At 37.2% G+C, this 21,637-nt stretch overlaps 1 protein-coding gene across 6 annotated transcripts in view; it reads left to right on the forward strand.

Moving 5' to 3' along the window:
* Window positions 1-21,637, forward strand: part of LOC105486352 (protein phosphatase 3 catalytic subunit alpha) — a 337,248-nt gene that overhangs the window by 138,885 nt on the left and 176,726 nt on the right. For all 6 annotated transcript variants that reach the window (XM_071093251.1, XM_011749206.3, XM_011749207.3 and 3 more), the window contains one exon: window positions 19,805-20,005. In XM_071093251.1, the coding sequence (XP_070949352.1) occupies window positions 19,897-20,005 (109 nt within the window). In that variant the 5' untranslated portion in view covers window positions 19,805-19,896. The remainder of the gene's footprint in view (window positions 1-19,804; window positions 20,006-21,637) is intronic.

Raw genomic sequence — 21,637 nt, forward strand, 5'->3', positions numbered from 1 at the left:
TACTTATCCAACATTGGTTTGAAGATAACCTAATACCATTTAGTAATCTTCAAATCAGATTTGACTTAAACTGGTATTATATGACTGCAGTCACATACTATTAAGAAAACACTGTGTGCATTATAGGTTAAAAGATGTTAACTTTTATTGCATGGTCATACACTGTTTCATAGTATGGTGTACATACGACTTAATACAAATCAGGAATAAGCAAATTTTTAACTTTTTTGAAACTGATGAACAAGTGTAGTATGTCCTTTCCTTAAAAAACTCTCATATTTATGACTGTGATTAAAATTTCTGGCCAGTTTTACTGCTGGTATCTGTTATAGAATATTAATGTTTGCATGAACTAACTCACTGTGTCAAAATGATTAGCTTTTTGTTTATAGTGTACTTTCTGAAGACATACTTTAAGATGTGTCAGGAGGACTCAGTTTTATAGGAAAAAATGTTGGGAAATGAGGCATGATTGATCATCCTCTAAGACACCAGCCAGACATACAGATTATTGAGATCGCTAAGAAAACTTGCCGTAAATAAATAAATTTAACCATTTATAACATAGATGTTTTGGAGCTCCTCCTCACCCAGATTTTTTTTTTTTTAATAAAACATCTATTAACCCAAAATTACAATTGGGAAATGCTGCTGTATATATAAATATTCTTGGAAAAGCCCAGTAGTTTTTTTTTTTTTTTTTAATACTTTAAGTTCTAGGGTACATGTGCACAACGTGTACATATGTATACATGTGCCATGTTGGCGTGCTGCACCCATTAACTCGTCATTTACATTAGGTATATCTCCTAATGCTTTCCCACCCCCTCCTCCCTCCCCACAATAGGACCCAGTGTGTGATGTTCCCCTTCCTGTGTCCAAGTGATCTCATTGTTCAGTTCCCACCTATGAGTGAGAACATGCGGTACTTGGTTTTCTGTTCTTGTGATAGTTTGCTGAGAATGATGGTTTCCAGCTACATCCAGGTCCCTACGAAGGACACAAACTTATCCTTTTTTATGACTGCATAGTATTCCATGGTGTATATGTGCCACATTTTCTTAATCCAGTCTGTCATGATGGACATTTGGGTTGATTCCAAGTCTTTGCTATTGTGAATAGTGCCACAATAAACAAACATATATGTTTATGTTTATTTTTATGTTTATTGTGAATAGTGCCACAATAGTGCCACAATAAACATAAACATACGTGTGCATGTGTCTTTATAGCAGCATGTCACCACCAGGGCAGGCCTGGTGGTGACAAAATCTCAAAGCATTTGCTTGTCTGTAAAGGATTTTTTCTCCTTCACTTATGAAACTTAGTTTGGCTGGATATGAAATTCTGGGTTGAAAATTCTTTTCTTTAAGAATGTTGAATACTGGCCCCCACTCTCTTCTGACTTGGAGAGTTTCTGCCGAGAGATCTGCTGTTAGTCTGATGGGCTTCCCTTTGTGGGTAACCCGACCTTTCTCCCTGGCTGCCCTTAACATTTTTTCCTTCATTTCAACTTTGGTGAATCTGACAATTATGTGTCTTGGGGTTTCTCTTCTCAAGGAGTATCTTAGTGGCGTTCTCTGTGTTTCCTGAATTTGAATATTGGCCTGCCTTACTAGGTTGGGGAAGTTCTCCTGGATGATATCCTGCAGAGTGTTTTCCAACTTGGTTCCATTTTCCCCATCACTTTCAGGCACCCCAATCAGACGTAGATTTGGTCTTTTCACATAATCCCATATTTTTTGATGGCTTTGTTCATTTCTTTTTACTCTTTTTTCTCTATACTTCTCTTCTCGCTTAATTTCATTCATTTGATCTTCAATTGCTGATACTCTTTCTTCCAGTTGATCGAGTCGGTTACTGAAACTTGTGCATTTGTCACGTAGTTCTCGTGTTATGGTTTTCATCTCTATCAGTTCTTGTAAGGTCTTCTCTGCATTGATTATTCTAGTTATCCATTCATCCATTCCTTTTTCAAGGTTTTTAGTTTCTTTGCGCTGGTTGTGTAGTTCCTCCTTGAGCTCTGAGAAGTTTGATCGACTGAAGCCGCCTTCTCTCAACTCGTCAAAGTCATTCTCCATCCAGCTTTGTTCCGTTGCTGGCGATGAGCTGCGTTCCTTTGGAGGGGGAGATGCGCTCTGATTTTTTGAATTTCCAGCTTTTCTGCCCTGCTTTTTCCCCATCTTTGTGGTTTTATCTGCCTTTGGTCTTTGATGATGGTGACGTGCAGATGGGGTTTTGGTGTGGGTGTCCTTTCTGTTTGTTAGTTTTCCTTCTAACCGTCAGGATCCTCAGCTGTAGGTCTGTTGGAGTTTGCTTGAGGTCTCCAGACCCTGTTTGCCTGGGTATCAGCAGCAGAGGCTGCAGAAGATAGAATATTGCTGAATGGCGAATGTTGCTGTCTGATTCTTGCTCTGAAAGCTTCGTCTTAGGGGTGTACCCCGCCATGTGAGGAGTGAGGTGTCGGTCTACACCTAGTGGGGGATGTCTCCCAGTTAGGCTACTCAGGGGTCAGGGACCCACTTGAGCAGGCAGTTTCTCCGTTCTCAGATCTCAACCTCCGTGCTGGGAGATCCACTGCTCTCTTCAAAGCTGTCAGACAGGGGCATTTACCTCTGCCGAGGTTTCTGCTGCTTTTTGTTTAGCTATGCCCTGTCCCCAGAGTGGGAGTCTACAGAGGCCGGCCGGCCTCCTTGAGCTGTGGTGTGCTGTGGTGTGCTCCACCCAATTTGTGCTTCCCGGTGGCTTTGTTTACCTACTTAAGCCTCAGCAATGGCGGGTGCCCCTCCCCCAGCCTTGCTGCCACCTTGCAGTTAGATCTCAGACTGCTGTGCTAGCAATGCGGGAGGCTCCGTGGGCGTGGGACCCTCTGGGCCAGTTGTGGTTTATAATCTCCTGGTGCATCGTTTGCTAAGACCCTTGGTAAAGCGCAGTATTAGGGTGGGAGTTACCCGATTTTCCAGGTGTTGTGTGTCTCAATTTCCTTTGGCTAGGCAAAGGAATTCCCTTCCCCCTTGTGCTTCCCAGGTGAGGCGATGCCTCACCCTGCTTCAGCTCTTGCTGGTCAGGCTGCACCCACAGACTAGCACCAACTGTCCGACACGCCCCAGTGAGATGAACTCAGTACCTCAGTTGAAAATGCGGAAATCACCTGTCTTCTGTGTCGCTCACACTGGGAGCTGGAGGCTGGAGCTGTTCCTATTTGGCCATCTTGGGTGTGCCCCCCCGGTAGTTTTTTTAATTGCTGCTTTGAGCCTTCCACTAAAGACACATTATACTCATAATAATAATTCTCCTATTTGCCCATGATAATGAATAAAATTCTTGTTTAGACAATGACCTTTAGGCCATCTTTTTTATTATTTTTCTCCCTTCAGCTTTTAAATTTAGGGGTACATGTGCAGGATGTGCAGGTTTGTTACATAGGTAAACGTGTGCCATGGTGGTTTGTTGCACAGATCATCCCATCACCTGGGTATTAAGCCCAGGGTCCGTTAGCTATTCTTCCTGATGCTCTCCCTCCCCCAACACCCTCCTTGACAAACCCCAGTGTGTGTTGTTCCCCCCACATTTATCCATGTGTTCTCATCATTCAGCTCCTACTTTATAAGTGAGAACATATGTTCTTTGGTTTTCTGTTCCTGTGTTAGTTTGCTGAGGATAATTGCTTCCAACTCCAACCATGTTCCTGCAAAGGACATGGTCTCGTTCTTGAGGCTGTCTTTGTCAGTTGCCAGATAAGTACCATTCTGTTAGACCAATTAGATGGTATAAGCATTTACTTAATACTTAGGGCTTTTGTGATATATATAATACTTAGAGGTTTTGTGATGTGTATATATATATCAAATGAGAGTTTTCAAGTATACCCCAAAATGCAGGCATATGGAATAAAAGAAATCCTGTAGGAATTCACTTAAATAGAATAATGACAAATAATTAAAAATTTATAAGTTAAGCAAATTTGAGTTCATACTTCACACCAAGTATTGCACAAAGCACTTTTGCAAGTGTGTTCTCATTTAATCCTTTCAGTAGCTTCTTGAGTAGTTATTACATCTCCATTCTACAGGTGATGAAACTGGTTTCTTAAAAATTTTCTCAAGGACACACAACTATTAAAGCTATTATGTGAAGATAGGCAATTAGATAATTCAAAACTAATAACCATGACACTTTGTTGCATGTAGAGCTCAGTTTCTGCTCTGTGTTGCTGGAAATTCTCAACAGCAGGTTAACTAACATGCTTTTTAAAGAGTAAAGGCAGAGGAGGCACATTTTAAACAAAATCATAGGCCAGTCTGAGAGGGGACAGCTAGCATTGGTGGGAAGAATTTATTTTGTGTAGAACCTAAGCTCAGTGTTCATATATGGAAATACTTTGAAGGACTCATTTATCTCTGGATCAACTCATCAAAAATTAAATTAAAACAAAGAAACATGTACCTTTTACAAGCTGATTACTGAACCAGTTGTTCCTTGTAACGTTTTGGTCTCTTTTAAGGCTGGGAGCAATTAAATTAAGAAGACAGAAGAGCCAGATAAGATACTCAAGGAGCAAACTGTGCATGCAGAATAAACATTATTGCATTTAGAAAATTGTGTGGTGAGATGTGAATCATACACCAGTAAATCACTGGACAAATGTTTTTTGAATGTTTTCTGTGTCCATCGCTCTGGGTTGGGAATAGTGAACTCAAAAGTAAAGAGCATGATTCAGGGAAATCTGGAGAACTGGATGTGTACTTCGGGTTCTGCCCTTAATTACCTTTGGATCATTGGATGAGTCAGTTATCTACAGAGAGGGGATAGCAAGAGTTAAAAGCACAGCTCCATAGCAGGGGTCTGATGTGAGCCCTGACTTCCCCTACTTATTTGCTGTGCAATCTTAGCAAAGTCATTTCATTTCTTTGTACCTGGGTTTTGGAATATAAAAAGTAGAATAACAGTACCCAAATCACAAGACTGTTGTGAAGATTCAATGAAGTAAATCTGTGAGAGAATTGACTACATCTCAGATACTGTTCTAAACAATATGTATGTATATAAATTATTTATATAACATTTTATTATTTCATTGTTATAATCACTACTCTTACTCTCTTTGAGCCTCAGTTTCTTGAACTAGAAAATTAGAATGTGAAATTGGATGATATTTAAGAACATAACTACAGATGTGTAAACTTTTTTTGAACTTAGCAGAGAACTTGTCTAATGATTTGTAGGTTGCTTTGTAAGGGTAAAGTTAATACTGGCAGCAAATGTTTTATGTTTTAAAGACAAAGAAATAAACACAAAACAAAGTAAAGAACACTGTATTTTGGTAATCAAAATATAGTTTTATTAAGTATTTAGTACTCAACGATGTGGTGGATTTGGATGGAGAGCAGGCTTTGTGTGTTTTAAGAAGTTGTGCTATTTGAATAGGGATGATTAGGATGTGTGGCCAAGAAGGTAAAGCAAGGTAGTTGTTAATCATAAGGAAAACTTATGAAGTATGTATTGTGCTGGTAATGGGCCAAACACCTTACAAATATTAGTTTGTTTAATCTTCAGTGGTCCCAGCACCTTACAAATATTAGTTCGTTTAATCTTCAGCTATAGCATAGAGCAATTAAATTATGTGCTCAAGATGATATGGTTTACCTAGGCAGTCTGGCTTCTGAATTCATACTTTTAACTCCTTTACCTTACTGTCTCTGAAAAGCTTGAAGAAATGTTTGAAATTGCCTGAAATACTTGGGGTACTGAGTAATTGGTTATAGTCAGACCATAGAGTTTGAGGATCAGGTGGATTAAGGTGAGATAACTGGGAACTTGGAAAAATAGTCTGGTCATTATCACAATAATCCAGACAGGGTAATTGAGGAACTAGACTATATGGTTACTATGGTAATGGTGAGGAAGACTTTTTGGAGTGGGCCTTAGCCTCTTTGGGTCACGGACTCTTTTGAGAATCTATTAAATTGTGGCCTTTCTTCTCAGAAATTTGTGCAACACATAAAGTTGCGATGAAATTTCAACAATCTCCTAAGCCCTCTATTTGGTGATTTATTCAACTTTACTTTTCCTTTTTTGTAATAATTAGTTTTCTAAAGTTCTGTAATTTTTCTTTACTTTGTATTTGTTTTGTGTTCTATGTGTTTTCTTTTAATAATATTTTAAAATATTTCACTTTCTTTGGATACCTGTTCTTCAGTCACTAACAAAATCTAATTTTGGTGGGTTATTGATGACTTACTCAACATATCCCTAATTATTGCAGTAACATTTTCTGTATTTTTCTTTCTTTGTTGCTTGAGTACAAAAGTGATGGTAGACCTTGTGGCCAGTATATAGGCTGTCTTTCCAGTGATCCACATCATTCTTTGTCTATTCATATACATTTCTTATTTGTATAGAAGCATCTGGAATAGGAAAATTATGTGCATAAATAAAATACATCAGTCTTACATTCAAAATATACTTTGAATGGCTTCTTGTCGTGAATCTGATCCAAAATTTTGTCTTTGCTTCTAGGATGTACTGTTTTGTCTCTTGAGCATGGAGATCCCCAGGGTAATTACAGTCTAGTGGTAAGGGAGTTCAGAAGAGGTGGGGTGACTGGTTATTGTTTGTTTTGTTTATCATTTGGTGTGAGAGTAATAATTGGGTCCCCCTCGGCTATATAGGGAGTAAGTATTGCCAGTACCTTTGGGAAATTGCTCTAGTAAAACTCACATGCTGTTTAGGATTTTGCTTTTTAAAAAAATGCAATGTAACTTGGCAGTTTGGTTAGTTGAACTCAAATTTATATTCCTCAAGTCATAAAAAATTGTTTATTTTCTCCTTATTTCTTTGATTATTCTTGAACTTTTATTGCATTTTGGACTGTTAAAATCTCTATTATGGAAGTATAAATTATTTCTAATAATAATTACAAATATAAATATTCTCAAAAATCATGAGCTATTGAAATTGCTTTTGAAGAATAACAATATCAGAAAAGCAATTGTAGAAGTTTCTGTATTTTCTGCCTTTGTATTTATAAAGGAAAGTTGCTTTTACATAGTTTCCATTTATGTAATAAGTAGAATGGGAGATTTTTCTTTTTCCAGTACGTAATGAATGCATGTATCATACATATCATAAAAAAAACCCGATGTAAAGAGTATTAGCAAATCAAAGAATATTTTGTTTCATTATGAATTATTGAATTCACTCTTTTGGGAATGAGAACCTTCTCCTGATTTGAATTATATTCCAAAAAGAATTGACAGTGTATATAAACCTTCAATTATATGCTGTAGACAAGGAATGATATATTTCACTGAAATCACATAAGACATATATCTTTTAAAATTATTTACAATTCTGTTTAAAGATAGTATATTGAAATTGTATTATACCTTTCTCTTCCTCTGTAATAGAGAGCGTTGTCTAGGTATCTGTAATAGAAGATATTTGTGAAATGTGGAATATTTGTGAAATGTGGAATGTATACCATCACGGATATTCCCTGATGTTCCTTAGGACTGTCATGAAATATAGAACTGTATACATGCACACTCAATTATGCCATGCTAGCATCCCTTTGTATTTAGTGTGCTGAGAATGGTTCCATTCCTCGCCTGTGGAATAAAGGACATGAATTTTTGGTGAGGTTTTTCACCATTGCTCTAGGTGTGGAACTGCACTGTGGTTGTTAAAGACAACGGGAACCAAAAAGCTCTGAATAAATGGAGAATTATTATGGATCAAGGGACTTCAAAACAAAATACCACTCCATTGTTGAAGTAGCACACACTGTTACATCATCTATTTGTGCGTGTGTGTGTGTGATCACTTTTCACCGAACATGTCCTATATCTTACATTTATATTAAGCTGTTAGTAGTTCTACATTTAATCATGATTATTTCTTGAGTGAGAATTTTAAGCCAATGAGTGATTTTAAATTATGTGATAATAAAAAGTAGTGTATTTCTAGTCTGCTCATTGTGACTTCCGAACATGAAACTTGAATGAAGGCACAGCGCTGCCTAAATAACTGCCCATCATGCCTAAATGAGTGTGTTTAATCTGGATAGTGAAAAACTTATGGAACTGAAGCTTTTTGGATGCTTTGAGGAACCAAAATAATATATCATGGGAATTAACATGATTCTATTTGCCATTGTAGATGTGCTTAGGCTGTGTTAGATACTCTAGTTATTAACGACTATTTTTTCTTCTTCTTTTTTGTTTGGATGGAGTCTTGCTCTGTCACCCAGCCTGGAGTACAGTGGCATGATCTCGGCTCACTGCAACCTCTGCCTCCTGGGTTCAAGCGATTCTCCTGCCTCAGCCTCCCAAGTATCTGGGATTACAGGCGCCTGCCACCATATCCAGCTGATTTTTGTATTTTTAGTAGAGACGGGGTTTCACCATGTTGGCCAGGCTGGTCTTGAACTTCTGACCTCAAGTGATCTGCCTGCCTCAGCCTCCCAAAATGCTGGGATTACAGGTGTGAACCACTGCCTCCGGCATAGTTTTTAGCTATTCTTAACAGCTGAATTTCTCAATAAATTTTTCATTTGTGTCTACTAGTAAGATTTGGATTCACTTTGGTAGCCTGTCATGCAGACACTATAAAGAGGGGAAAAGGAGGCCTTTGTCCCCCTGAACTACTTCTGACTCTTGAGTTGCCGAGAAAGTGTTAGTCTGTTAAGTCTTGGATATTGCAAGTTTAGCAATTAAAAATGCCTTTAATTGAGTCATACTTCAATAAATGTATATTAATAACATTCTTATAAACTAGGAAAATGTTCCTTTAAAGGAAATATTTGAACTGCTTTCTGAAATTCCATGTGATGGTGTTTTAGGATCTTAGCAGTGGGGCACTGTTGTACTGATGTAACATTATTTTTATTGTTACTGGGTTAATTTTACATCATAAATAACAACAGATTTATCTGTGACCCTGCATTCACATGTGCAATTAAAATAATTTAGTTTTTCAAAATGTTTGCAATTTTTTTTTTCTTGTCCGTTTTCAGTTTTCTATTCTGTTGCTCACTTTTGATCACATCTGTCTGTTTACTCTTTGATATGGGCCCCCAGCTTCCACCACACAATGTGGCATCCATGGTCTCTTTACTCTAATGGCTATTTAAAAGACATTTACATTTACTAACTGAAGGTTTCAGTGTTCTGTTGTTTTGGCTATTGACTATCATTTTGTAATTACATACTTTTAGATCTGAACAAGGCCATTTTATTTTCTATTCCCTCTTCTTAGACTGCTTCTAGTACCACAGAAGTATTAAATAAATTGTGAGTGAGATGGAGAAAAGACAATCCTTTCTTACATTGACTCAGAAGCACATATCAAATGCCAGAGCACTGGACTAGACACTCAATGGGACTTGATTGTTAATCCTTCTACTTAATTATTCTGTTTTTGAGTAGTGATCATTGATTGACTCATTGGTTGGAAGGAGATTTGATGTTACCTGTACATTTGCAACTGGCATTGTAATTCCAGCAATCTGTTTCCTTAATTACTTGAAAGTTTCTTTTATGCACAAAATTTACCTTACATATGGGTGGAAATTACCTCCCAAGAGTGGTTCTTTTTGGAGGAAAGGAATGCAGTCTGTCATAGCTTTATTATAAAATTGTTCATTTTCCTTTTGCTGGATTAAACAATGCATGTTTGATAATTAAACCAAAATTGACAAGTTCATTTTGAAGATAAATGAAACAATTGCAAATGAAGTTTGAGAGAATAGTATTGTAGGTGGTAGTCATTAAGACATTCCAATTTTTAAATAGATGTATGAAGATTATGATTTGGGGAGTGAACATTAGAGGTACAGACAGTTGGAACTTCCTGCATGCTTCTGTGTTATTCAGACGAGTAAGTGGTTCTTAGAAATGGTGGACCACAGATAGTGGATGAGAACAGGTCTGGTCGTCAGAATGAAGCAAACAGAGTAGGCATTACTGAAACATAGAAAGACATAGGGGGCCTGATGTTTTGCTGCAACGTGCTCTAGAGCCTACTTGGACTAGGGCGTATTGAGCCAGAGCAGGTGGGAATTACATGCAAACCTGGGAATTTAGCTCCTGCTCTTGGCTCTCTGGAAGATGACTGTCAGGCAAAATATTTTGATCTTTGCTTCACTGTGGTCACAGATATAAGATGCTATATACTCGATTTATTATTTTTTAATGGATCACCTTTTATATGCAAAAGTGGTTAACATTCTTAAATTGTCACTTAAGACTTACATTATTTGGTATCATTTGGGACATATGTTTGCCATTTTATTAAGACCCTTTGAAAGAAGAGAAGGCCTATTCATTAAATAAAATGATTTTGATGCCTATAGGTGTTTTAACCACAGAGGATGGGGATGGTAGGTGGGCATATGGACATGGAAAATGTGTAGGCCCATAGAGTTGAATGAAGAGGGTAAAAGGAACAAGTTATATGTGGGCATAGATGTTTTGTTTTTTCCCTATCAACTTACCAGTTTAGGATTGAGGACTAAGAAGGCAAGTACTGTATTTTGTAAGGTTTATTAATACAAAGGTTTCTAAAGTTTATAGTGATTAAAAAACTTCTGTCAAATAGTTCAACTCAATAGGTCAAGTCCTTCCTTATATTTCATGTCTTACTTAGGCTGTTGAGTTGAGGATTTCTAAGTGGTAAAATGTACCTGGATTCATGTACCCCAGAACTTAATTATAAATAAATAAATAAATTTTTAAAAATGTACCTGGATTAAATAAAGTTTCAGAATCCCTGGGTACTCCTCATTTCTAAGGAATAATTATCATGTTCAAAGGGACTGGCTCACTTGAAATAAATTCATCTAGTCTTAAAGTATCTATCCTTGTTTGTTTCTTGATTTTCTTATTCTCCCGTGGCATTTTTCTCTGGAGAAGACAGCAAATGTTCAAGTCCAAAAAATAAATGTATAAATAAAAGCCTCTCTCTTTAAATTCATCCCAGCGAGGAGAATTTCATGCATTACTTTAGTTTGCTATTCTGAGGATTAGTATAAACATCATTTGCTGAAAATATTGTTGTAACAATTTCATCTAGTACAGAGATCCAAGATTGTCGGGGGTACCTCTTGGTGTAACTGAATGTGTGTGTGTATATGTGTGTGTGTATATATATATGTATGAAATTTTAAAAACCATTATAGAGTAGACTCATATAAAACAACAATTCTTCAATTATATATTTAAATTTTTTAAGTATTTGACTTAAACATGTAAATTAAGACATTTAATATTTAACTACAATTCTAAGTTTAATGTAAACATTAGATAGCATATATTTCAAAATCAGTAAATATAATTTTTATTTTATCATGCCCATGTATGATAATTTGTGATTGGCATTGTCCATGTGTCAATCACTGGACTTGTGTGTATAACTTTAAAATTTTGAACAACATTAAAAAAAATCAGGGCCAGTTGTTGTGGCTCATACCAATAATCCCAGCACTTTGGGAGGCTAAGACAAGAGAATTGCTTGAGCCTCAGAGTTTAAGACAAGCCTAGGTAACATAATGATACCTTATCTCTACAAAAAGTTAAAAAATTAGTCAGCTGTGGTGGCATGGTACCTGTGGTCCCAGCTACTCAGGAGACTGAGATGGGAGGATTGGTTGAGCTCAGGAGGTTGACTGAGGTGGGACGATTGCTTGAGCCCAGGAGGCTGAGGCTGTAGTGAGCTGTGTTTGCACCAACCACTGCCCTCCAGCATGGGCAACAGAGGGAGACCTGTCTAAAAAAAGATCAACTTTTATTTAAACTTATCAATTATGCTGAAATATTTTGAAACCATTAAAATAACTTTTGTCAAATACTATTCAATGTTGAATCATTATTACATAATTCATTATATAAGCCATTTGCAATTGTAATGAAGCAAGCAAAATATCAAAAATTAAAGTAGTTTTGTGATAGAACTTCTCAAAATATCAAAAATTAGTTTTGTGATAGAACTTCTCAAGACTGCATGCTGAGGAAGTTGTGGACTGTCACTCATTTCTGTGTCCTTGAATCCTTAGACTCAAGAATATGTGGTGAAAAGGAGCACACGAAAATCTGTACATGGGAAGGAGAAAGAATAGATACACATAAATAAGTATATTTAAATATATATATGTAAACATTTAAAAACTTTTGAAATTTGGATAATAATAGAAGCTCTGTACTGCTCAGGTACTTATTTTCTCTAATTAATTTTTAATCCCTTGTAGTTGAGGAATATATATATATATACACACACACACACACACACACATATATATATATATATATATATATATGTATGTATATATATATTTTTTTAATCCTGAGATGGAGTCTTGCTCTGTCGCCCAGGCTGGACTGCTGTGGTGCAATCTCGGCTCACTGGAACCTCTGCCTCCTGGGTTTAGGTGATTCTCCTGCCTCAGCATCCTGAGTAGCTGGGACTACAGGCACGTGCTATCACACTCAGCTAATTTTTGTATTTTTAGTAGAGACAGGGTTTTACCATGTTGGCCAGGATGGTCATGATTTCTTGACCTCGTGATCAGCCCACCTTGGCCTCCCAAAGTGTTGGTATTACCGGCGTGAGCCACCATGCCTGGCTGAGGAATAATTCATCTAATTAGTCTGATCTTTATTAAATAATTGCTTGTAGCACATTTCAGATTTAATCTCAAAAAGTACTGGGTATAATATATATTCTGTAAGCCTGAGGAAAAAAAAGAATGTTTATTTCAGTAAGTGCTTTGAGCACCATAATGCCCTTTGATTAACACGTTGATATGTTACATAAGATACTATTTTGCTATATTTATATGTGAACATTGAGTGAGCATTCAAATGAGGTATTCAATCTGCTAGTAAAATGATCAAGACACATACTGTATCTAGCAGTTGAATACATTTGAAGGCTCAGGACTGGTATGATAGTATTTAGAGGAGGTGAGTAAGGAGGTTTCTGACAAGGACAGAAGAAGTCATCATAGTAGCAGGAAAAAACAACAGTAAATTAATAAATTATATCTTTATTTATAGATCTATGAAAAAATCATTTTTAAAAATTTTAATTGAGACTGGATTTTTCTGTTCGCAAGCCTGATATTTAACCACACTTGAGATGGCCATGTGTATTTTTATTTGAAGGGAATTGATATCTATAATAAAAGCCAAAGACTTTCAAACATGCAAGTGATGAGTGTCTGCAGGAGTAGCATAAGTAGAACCCTAATAAATATGTTCTTACGATTCTTCTTAGGGGCTAGCTGTGGTTAATTTTTAGCTCTCTCTTCCAGACAACATGTTTTGTATATCTTTGCATCCAGAATATCCATTCTGTGCATAAATAAACACATATCCCCCATACTGATATATATTTTTTCATCCAGGAGAATATAAGTTAAACCTAATTGCTCAATGTTAGAACCCAAATAAAATTCAGTGAAAAGTCCTTAGTACTTACATATCTCTTTACTCTTTGTTCAGAAGTAGAATCAGATTTCACATATTTTGGTGATGGAACTGCTTTTTATATTTCAACTGGCATATATTTTACAATAGACATATTCTATTTTTTCATAACTTAAAAACAGAACTTCTCTTGGAGTCATCTAAAAAATTAAATATTTATTATGTACTTTAAACAAGAGAAACGTGCAACTGGATCAAAGAGTTTCTAAGAATTCAGCCATAACCTTAGGGTAGAGAGACACAATTTTTTCTTAGTACTTACATTTTTTTCTCATTGTCTTTAAACTTGTTCTTTAGTTTTGCAGTTTAACACTTTGCCAACTATCTCAAGCAAAACCTGATAATTATACCACCTGGTAAGCTCTTCAGAGCTTGGGTTGGCTTATGTTTGTAATCTGTGGTCCATTTCTTCCTGCTCCTCTCACTGCCTAGCATGGGATACAATGCATAGTTGGTGCGTAATAGGTGCTGCTGATTGATTAATTGATATAGTTTGATTAGCACAGAGGACTGTGACATACACAAATATCCACAAGGGAATAGATGGTGTTCCAGTCTAAGGAGGTCAGGCCAGAAAGTGTTTTAAGCTGTGTCTGACATGTGATATGCTTAAGCTGTTCTCCTAACATGTGCTGACATAAGTATCTTTGACAGTCCTTGTTCAGACAGTTGCCACATGAAATATGGGATAAGAGCTGTTCCTGTACATGTCCGGATTACAGAGAGGGATGAAATAAATGTGTCTGGACTTGCAAAGACATTGCATCTGTTGTGGTTGATTGACTGGTGTGGAGGGAAAATTGACTTGTTTAGAGGGAAAATTAAAGTGCCCAGCATTTTGTATGCCTTTACTTATGGTATAGATCAGTGGATCTCAATCTGGACTTGATATTTGTGTAACCTGGGATTAGGTAAAAATAGGCCAATGCCCTGGCCCTACCCTAAACCAGTTAAATCAGAATCTCTAGACATAGGGCATGGGCATCATCTTTTAAAAAAGCAATTCTCAGTGTGCAACCAGTTTTGACATAGGTTGAGGTTTTGTAGAAATTGAACCAAGTTGAGAAAGAAGAAACGCTAAGAAATTTAATTTCCACTCACCTTGTTCTCATTTACTTAGAAGGATGCAGGGTCTAGAATACCACTGTCCAGTAAAAGGAAGCTAGGTATGCAATTTCAAATGCTCTAGTAAACATATTTTTTAAAAGTAAAAAGAAATAGTTGGAATTAATTTTAGTAACAAATTTTATTTAGCCCACTATGTTCTAAATATTATTATTTCAACATAAAATCAATATTAAAATATGAATGTTTAACTTTTTAAAATACTGTATCAAGTCTTCTAAATACGATGCTTACTGTGGATTTGCAACATATTTCAGTTTGGAGTAGCTATTTTTTGAGTATACAACAGCCATATGTGACTAGTTAGTACAATATTTTGTAAATATAGAGGGTAAAGTGCTGGAATTGAAATCAGGAGACCTTAATGTTAGTGTTAGTTTGGCCAGCTAGTGACTAATCCTTTGATGTTGGATGATTCATTCATCCTCTTTCTGGACTTCACTTTCCTTTTATTTAGTATGAGGGGGTCAGTCTTGACTGAGAGTTTTCTAGTTTTGCTCCAGAGAGCAGCAGGATTGTGTCAGCACTCCTTAGTAGCCATCTTCGAGGAGAAAGGAGGCACGCTGCTTTAGTCTCTTTCTCTTTTGGATATACTTACGTTTCCTGGCATAATTTTGTTTGAGGGGGGAGAAAAGAAGCGAAATAAAGGCTCAAAAGATCACTAGGCTAAATATTCTCTTGAATCTTTTCTGTCAGCATTTATAGGACTACTCCAGGTAGAGGTGAAGCAGTAGGTAGCCTGTTCCTGATACTTAAAAATATTCATTGGCATATTTTTATACATCCCAGGTTACATGGATGTGAAGTCCAGATTGAGATCTACTGATTGATACCATACCATCAATGATACCATTGATACCATAAGTAAAGGCATACAAAATGCCAAACATTTTAATTCTTTCCCTGAAACAGGCTCCACACCAGTGAATCAATCATGACAGATGCAATGTCTTTGCAAATTCACTGGATTTAGAAGGCTTGATACAGTATTTTACAAAGTTACATATCCCACTAGTATTGTCACTGAGAATCTTCCAGTCAAGGTGTGACCATGGCAGTGACCCTCAGATGTTTCCTATTAAACAGTGGAATCCCTTCAGTAGTGGCTTAAGTGACTCAGATTTGAGAAGTAGAAATCCCAGATACCTGGAACTATCCCAGAGTGATAACAGATCACGTATGCTACTGAACACATATTTGTGGTCTAAAATTAACCTATCCTCAAACTCGGAAAGTGATCCCTGGATCTTTCTGAGATGTAGTTCCCATAGTCAGCCAGACTGAGGGCTAGGATTACTCTGGCTGCAGGGTTTTTTTGACTTGAAATGTGTTTCTCTCTGGTAAATGTATAGTTGACAACAACTTTAATAATAGTTATATAGATGCCAATATTGGATGCATATGCGTTTGGTTCATAGGTAGACTAGTAACCTTTCTCCATATCAGATAGATAAACTCTCTGCTGGAAACAGCAGATAGAAAAAGAAACAATTTCATGTCATTGACCCTTGAAAATCAGTCTCTGCCGGATTTCCACTGTCAATGACATGAGAACATAATCCTAGCCCAATATGTTGTTTGCCTTTAAAGCCTTCTGTGATGTTTTCTGTTAGGAGTCAGTCAAGCACTTACATTTCCCAGATTTTATCTACTTTGCTGTTTTATTAATTTGAGGGGAAAAAGTGGCATTGGGTGGGAATTGTGAAGTAGTGAAAGCTGAGAAGGTTTCTAGCTTCTCAGAAGATATGCTTCTTGATTGACTAGAAGCTCATCCTGAGTAGGATGCTTCTAAGACGTCTTAGCACTATATTCTGTGCTTACAGGCAGTTACAAAAAAATTGTTTTGCAAAGAACCAGCCCAAATATCAACAGCTGTTGCTGAATTTTTACTAATGTGCACAAACATCATTTCTCTAGTCCTGGCCTGCTCATGTATCAATGAAAGCAACTTGTTGTGGACTCAAAGCAAAGGAACGAAGGGGAAATCCAGTTTTGTTATATTAAGTGTAGCAACTTTCACAATGCATTAATTAAATAAATGTTTCCAAGCTGATTGGATTCTTTGGTCTAAATAGTTTTTGCTCATTATTTGGCACAGGTCTTCATGTAGGATTCTAGGTGAACAGAAAAAGCAAATAAATGTGACCTTTGTAAGGCTGGTATGTTTTTTATGAAGCCAAAAGGTGCACAAATACACAAATATTAGCCCAGTCTTATTTTTGTCCTAGAAAACTTTTCACTGGCGACATCTCTGTGTTCCGTCTTTGGCATCATTACTGCCCACCTTGGTTCCCTGCAGGCTCTGCCATCTGTTTAACTGGTAGAGGGCCCCGTCTCATCAGGATCTCTTCCATCCAATTGGAAATAGAGCCATCTGATTGGCGTTTTTCCTCTCCTTTCTCACCCCTGTTTATTTGGAACCAGCTCCAGTATCTCAGAGCAGGTGGCTTTACCTTAGCCAGTTGCCTTAGGATTAGCAATTACTGGAAGGTAAAAGATCTGCAGTGGAGGGTGGAGCATCTGTTATTGCAGTGGTCTTGGCCTTGGAGGGAGTCTAGGGACTTGGAGAAAGACTAATTCATGAAGGTGAGGCGCTTCCTGGGGTGCTCTCCTGTTGCCTCTCACCTTCGTAAATGCTTTGGCACTTTCAGGTTGAATTCTTTGATCTATCTTAAGTTTAATCAGGCCAGCAAGTGCATGTGTGGCAGAGACCCACTGCTTTTATCTGCCTGACAATATATTAGCCTCCTTTCCTTCTGTGCACCTGTGATTCTTGCCTGACGGTTATGCAGAGCCACTTAAACCTTCACTGTTGCCTAAAACACCTTGGGAAATCATTTTTTAAAAATTCAGCGGTTGCCCTTACCACAAGCATCCTTTTGAAGTTTACCCCTTTCTAGCCCCCATCCCATATCTTGACTCATGGTCTATAGCCTGAGGAATTTTGAGGAGTTGCCAGGTAAGATATTTTCTAATCTCAAAATGTATATAAAGACCTGTGTAAAGAAATGTGGCTGTTGAAAAACATCTCTGTGTTTTCTTAACAAGCATACTCTATCAGTCAAGCAAGGAAAAGCAGGGAGGGCAGAGAAAAAAAAATAGAATAACCTCCAAATGCCTCAAATTTAATGACCTAATTTCCTCTTTTTCTCTCCTCCTTGTTTAATCTTCAGATTTCTTTTATTATTTACTATTCTTTGGGATTATACAATTCGTCTTTTGTTCTCGTATTATGTATCTATTGTACTATAAGCTACTCAAAGTAACTTTTGGAAAATAAAAGTATTTGTGAGAAATAAATACCTCTCAGAATTAGAATTTCATAAGAAGTGATTTATTCATCATTTTTACTTACTAAGCATTATCGAGTACTTTCTGGGAAATAGTGTAGTTTATTTATTGCAGGTATTCTGGCATCAGACTGCTGGGGTTTAAACTCACTGAGTTATACACATAAATCACTAGATAATTATCTTGGGCAAGGTGCTTAATATTTTTGAGCCTCAGGTTTCTCCTGCACAGTAATGTTATGGCAGCTAAATAAGTTTATATATAAACACATGTATGTACACCCTACTCATCTTACACTTTTATTGTTGTTTTTGATTTTATTACCTAAACGATGCCTGGCATAAAATAAATACTCTACAAATATTAGCTACTACTGTGACTATTTACTGTAGTTAGTATAACAATCCTCAGATAGATGTAATCCTCACTTCACAGGTGAGGTAACTGGAGCCAAAGAAGGTTATTTAACTTGCTCAAGGTCATAAGCTGGGGAGTGTGCAGAGTGCAATGTTCACACCCAGGTTTGTCTGACCACAAAAGCCTCCTGCTCACCCAACGAATCTGCCACGACTGCCTCAATCTGACAACATAGTGAAATAGATGTGGCTGGATTGTCCAGAAAATCATCCTTGCATCCATCTGTACAAGTTCATTTCCCAGTTTTTCTTTTCTTTTAAATAGTTATAATTTCACTCAGGATTATAAACCTATGCCATTAGATTACACAAAATGTTTTGGCATAAGTCTCCTGTAAGTCTTGCTTCCTTGAGAGACACTTTTAGGAAAGGAGAGGGCCAAGTTTATTCCGTAACATCAAGTGCTTTTCCTGAGAGAGGAGCCATCTAATGGAGATGCTGTATGTCTGTTTCATAACGGGCATGGCACATGAAAGATACATGGGATGATGTTTATGCTCCTTGCTAGATACTTCTAATATCTGGCAGGGATGAGTTGTGCAGTGAATGAACCATCATGTGAAACAGATAAATAATGAGTCTTTAAATGGCTTATTGGCCATTTGTTGCAAATTTAACCTTTGTGATACCATCTCTGACCATAGACCTTTGGAAGCAGGGCAAGCTAGAGGAGTTTAGTGAATGTCCTCTGGCTGAATGAGTGAATGAATGTACTCACAAACGTAGAGGAAGGCAGTAGCTACAAGAGAGCTTCTTGCTGTTAAGAAGATGTGAGTGAGTGGAAGAGAGAATGATTGCTTCCAAGCCTAAGCAATCATTGGACTTTGTCATTGTGTCATTTTTTAAAATACCTGTGTCTCCTCCCTGACAACCTGACCCTTCACTTTTAAGGAGGTCCCTTCAGTATGAGCATAAACACTCACCTGCAAATCCTGATTTCCTTATCAGTATTCAGTGCACTTTTGCCTTTTTCCTTTCAGATTCCTGCTGTTTTCTTAAACAGTGAGTAGATCAGTTATCTCAGATGCGACTCTAGTTAGAGCAGCAAATCTGGTTGGATAGATCTTTTCCCATGCCTCTAATCCCAGTAGAGGAGCCCGTTTTCTAGTGGAGACCCATCTTTGCACAAGTTGGTTATGGTTGGATATATAGGAACAATTTTCTTTCACAAAATTGATTATTGTTGAACTGAAAACTTATTTTCATTCCTTTTCTTTTTAACTCAATCAGGATATTATAGATGCAAGAGATAGTACTGGATGAACAAGAACTATCAATTTTGTTTAAGCAAGCACATTATATCTAGAATCAAAGAAAGGATGCAGTTCTTAATTTTTGATACATAGCCCTTGATCATATTTTAATTCAGCCACCGTAAAAATACTATATTAGGTGGTTTGTGATGAGGATGGATATTTGGTGGTTATTATTGAATTGTTTGTTGTTGAGTTTTGGCTAATGTCATAATTGGACCTTTTTTTCTTTCAGCTGTTCCATTTCCTCCAAGTCACCGGCTTACAGCAAAAGAAGTGTTTGATAATGATGGAAAACCTCGTGTGGATATCTTAAAGGCACATCTTATGAAGGAGGGAAGACTGGAAGAGAGTGTTGCATTGAGAATAATAACAGAGGGTGCGTCAATTCTTCGACAGGAAAAAAACTTGCTGGATATTGATGCGCCAGTCACAGGTAAGTCCTGAGGAGGGAGATTGCCCATTCGCATACACATTTTGTTGTTTATAGCATCAAATCAAAAGTCCTAGTTACCACTGAGTCTTCAAATACCTTACTCATCATAATCTTTTACTGTCAAATCTATACATTAGAGGAGTAAGTATATTATACATATATACACATATTTTCATGTGTTAAATATCTGTAAGATTGCAATGCTCTAAGAAGTGGCATGCGACTTAGAGATGATGATGATTTCTGAAGTGATACTTTAAGAAGTCATATTGTTTGTAAGTAGAAATACTAAGTGGCACAAAGAACACAGGATATTCATTGGGAAAGACTAGACAAAGTATCCCAAGACTTCCACAATGGTTGAGTAAGAGTCTAAGTTAAAACAGTAGTTTTCAAAGTGTGATCCCCAGACTGATAGTGTCATCATCACCATTTGAAACTTGTTAAAATATGCATTCCCAGGCCCCACTCCGGCCTACTGAATCAGATTATCTGGGGTGAGACCCAACAATCTGTGTCTTATCCAGCCCTATGTGTGATTCTGATGCACGTTAAAGTTTGAGAACCACTGAACTTTCAGAAGGAGGACACTTTTTTTTTCTCTTTTGCCCATAGCATTTTGTCCCTACAAAATAACATGGATTTTTGTTTTTTTTTTGAGACAGAGTTTTGCTCTTGTCGCCAGACTGGAGTGCAATGGCATGATCTCAGCTCACTGCAATCTCCGCCTCCTGGGTTCAAGCAATTCTCCTGCTTCAGCCTCCTGAGTAGCTGGGATTACAGACACCTGCCATCATGCCTGCCTAGTTTTTGTATTTTTGTAGAGATGGTGTACTACTTTGGCCAGGCTGGTCTTGAACTCCTGACCTCAGGTGATCTGCCCGGCTCAGCCTCCCAAACTGCTGGGATTACAGGTGTAAGCCACCACTCCCGGCCTTTTTTTGGTTTGTGTGTTTGTTTTGGTTTTGTTACTTCTTATGATCAGATACATATTTTGTGTAAGTGTGCTTCTCTTAGGCCATAAAAATGAAATATCGTCAAAAAATTGTGTATGGGCTGGACATGATGGCTCACGCCTATAATCCCAGCACTTTGGGAGGCCGAGAAGGATGGATCCCTTGAGGTCAGGAGTTTGAGACCAGCCTGGCCAACATAGTAAAATTACATCTCTACTAAAATTACAAAAATTAGCTGGGTGTGGTGGTGGGCACCTATAATCCCAACTACTTGGGTGGCTGAGGCAGGAGAATCTCTTGAACTTGGGAGGCAGAGGTTGCAGTGAGCTGAGATTGTGCCCCTGCACTCCAGCCTGGGCGACAGAGTGAGACTCCATTTCGAAAAAAGAAAACAACAATTGTATAGTATACAGCTTCTAATACTAGAGACGTTGGATCTACTCTTTATGGAGTTTGCTTAATTTGCAAGTTTTCATTTTTGAAGAAGCTAAAAATATTTTCCTCTTAAATATTATTCTGATTTAGACATAGAATATTGTTCTTTTTGATATAAAGGGGGCATCTAAACGTATTTCATATATACTAGTGATGGCTAATTTCTTTTAAAATTATTGATCTTCAAATGAATATTTGAATTGTACTGTTAAGAAAGAGATAAGCTCTTTTGAGTATCAGA

The sequence above is a fragment of the Macaca nemestrina genome, chromosome 3, assembly GCF_043159975.1.
Source record: "Macaca nemestrina isolate mMacNem1 chromosome 3, mMacNem.hap1, whole genome shotgun sequence".
In the NCBI taxonomy this organism is placed as follows: domain Eukaryota; kingdom Metazoa; phylum Chordata; class Mammalia; order Primates; family Cercopithecidae; genus Macaca; species Macaca nemestrina.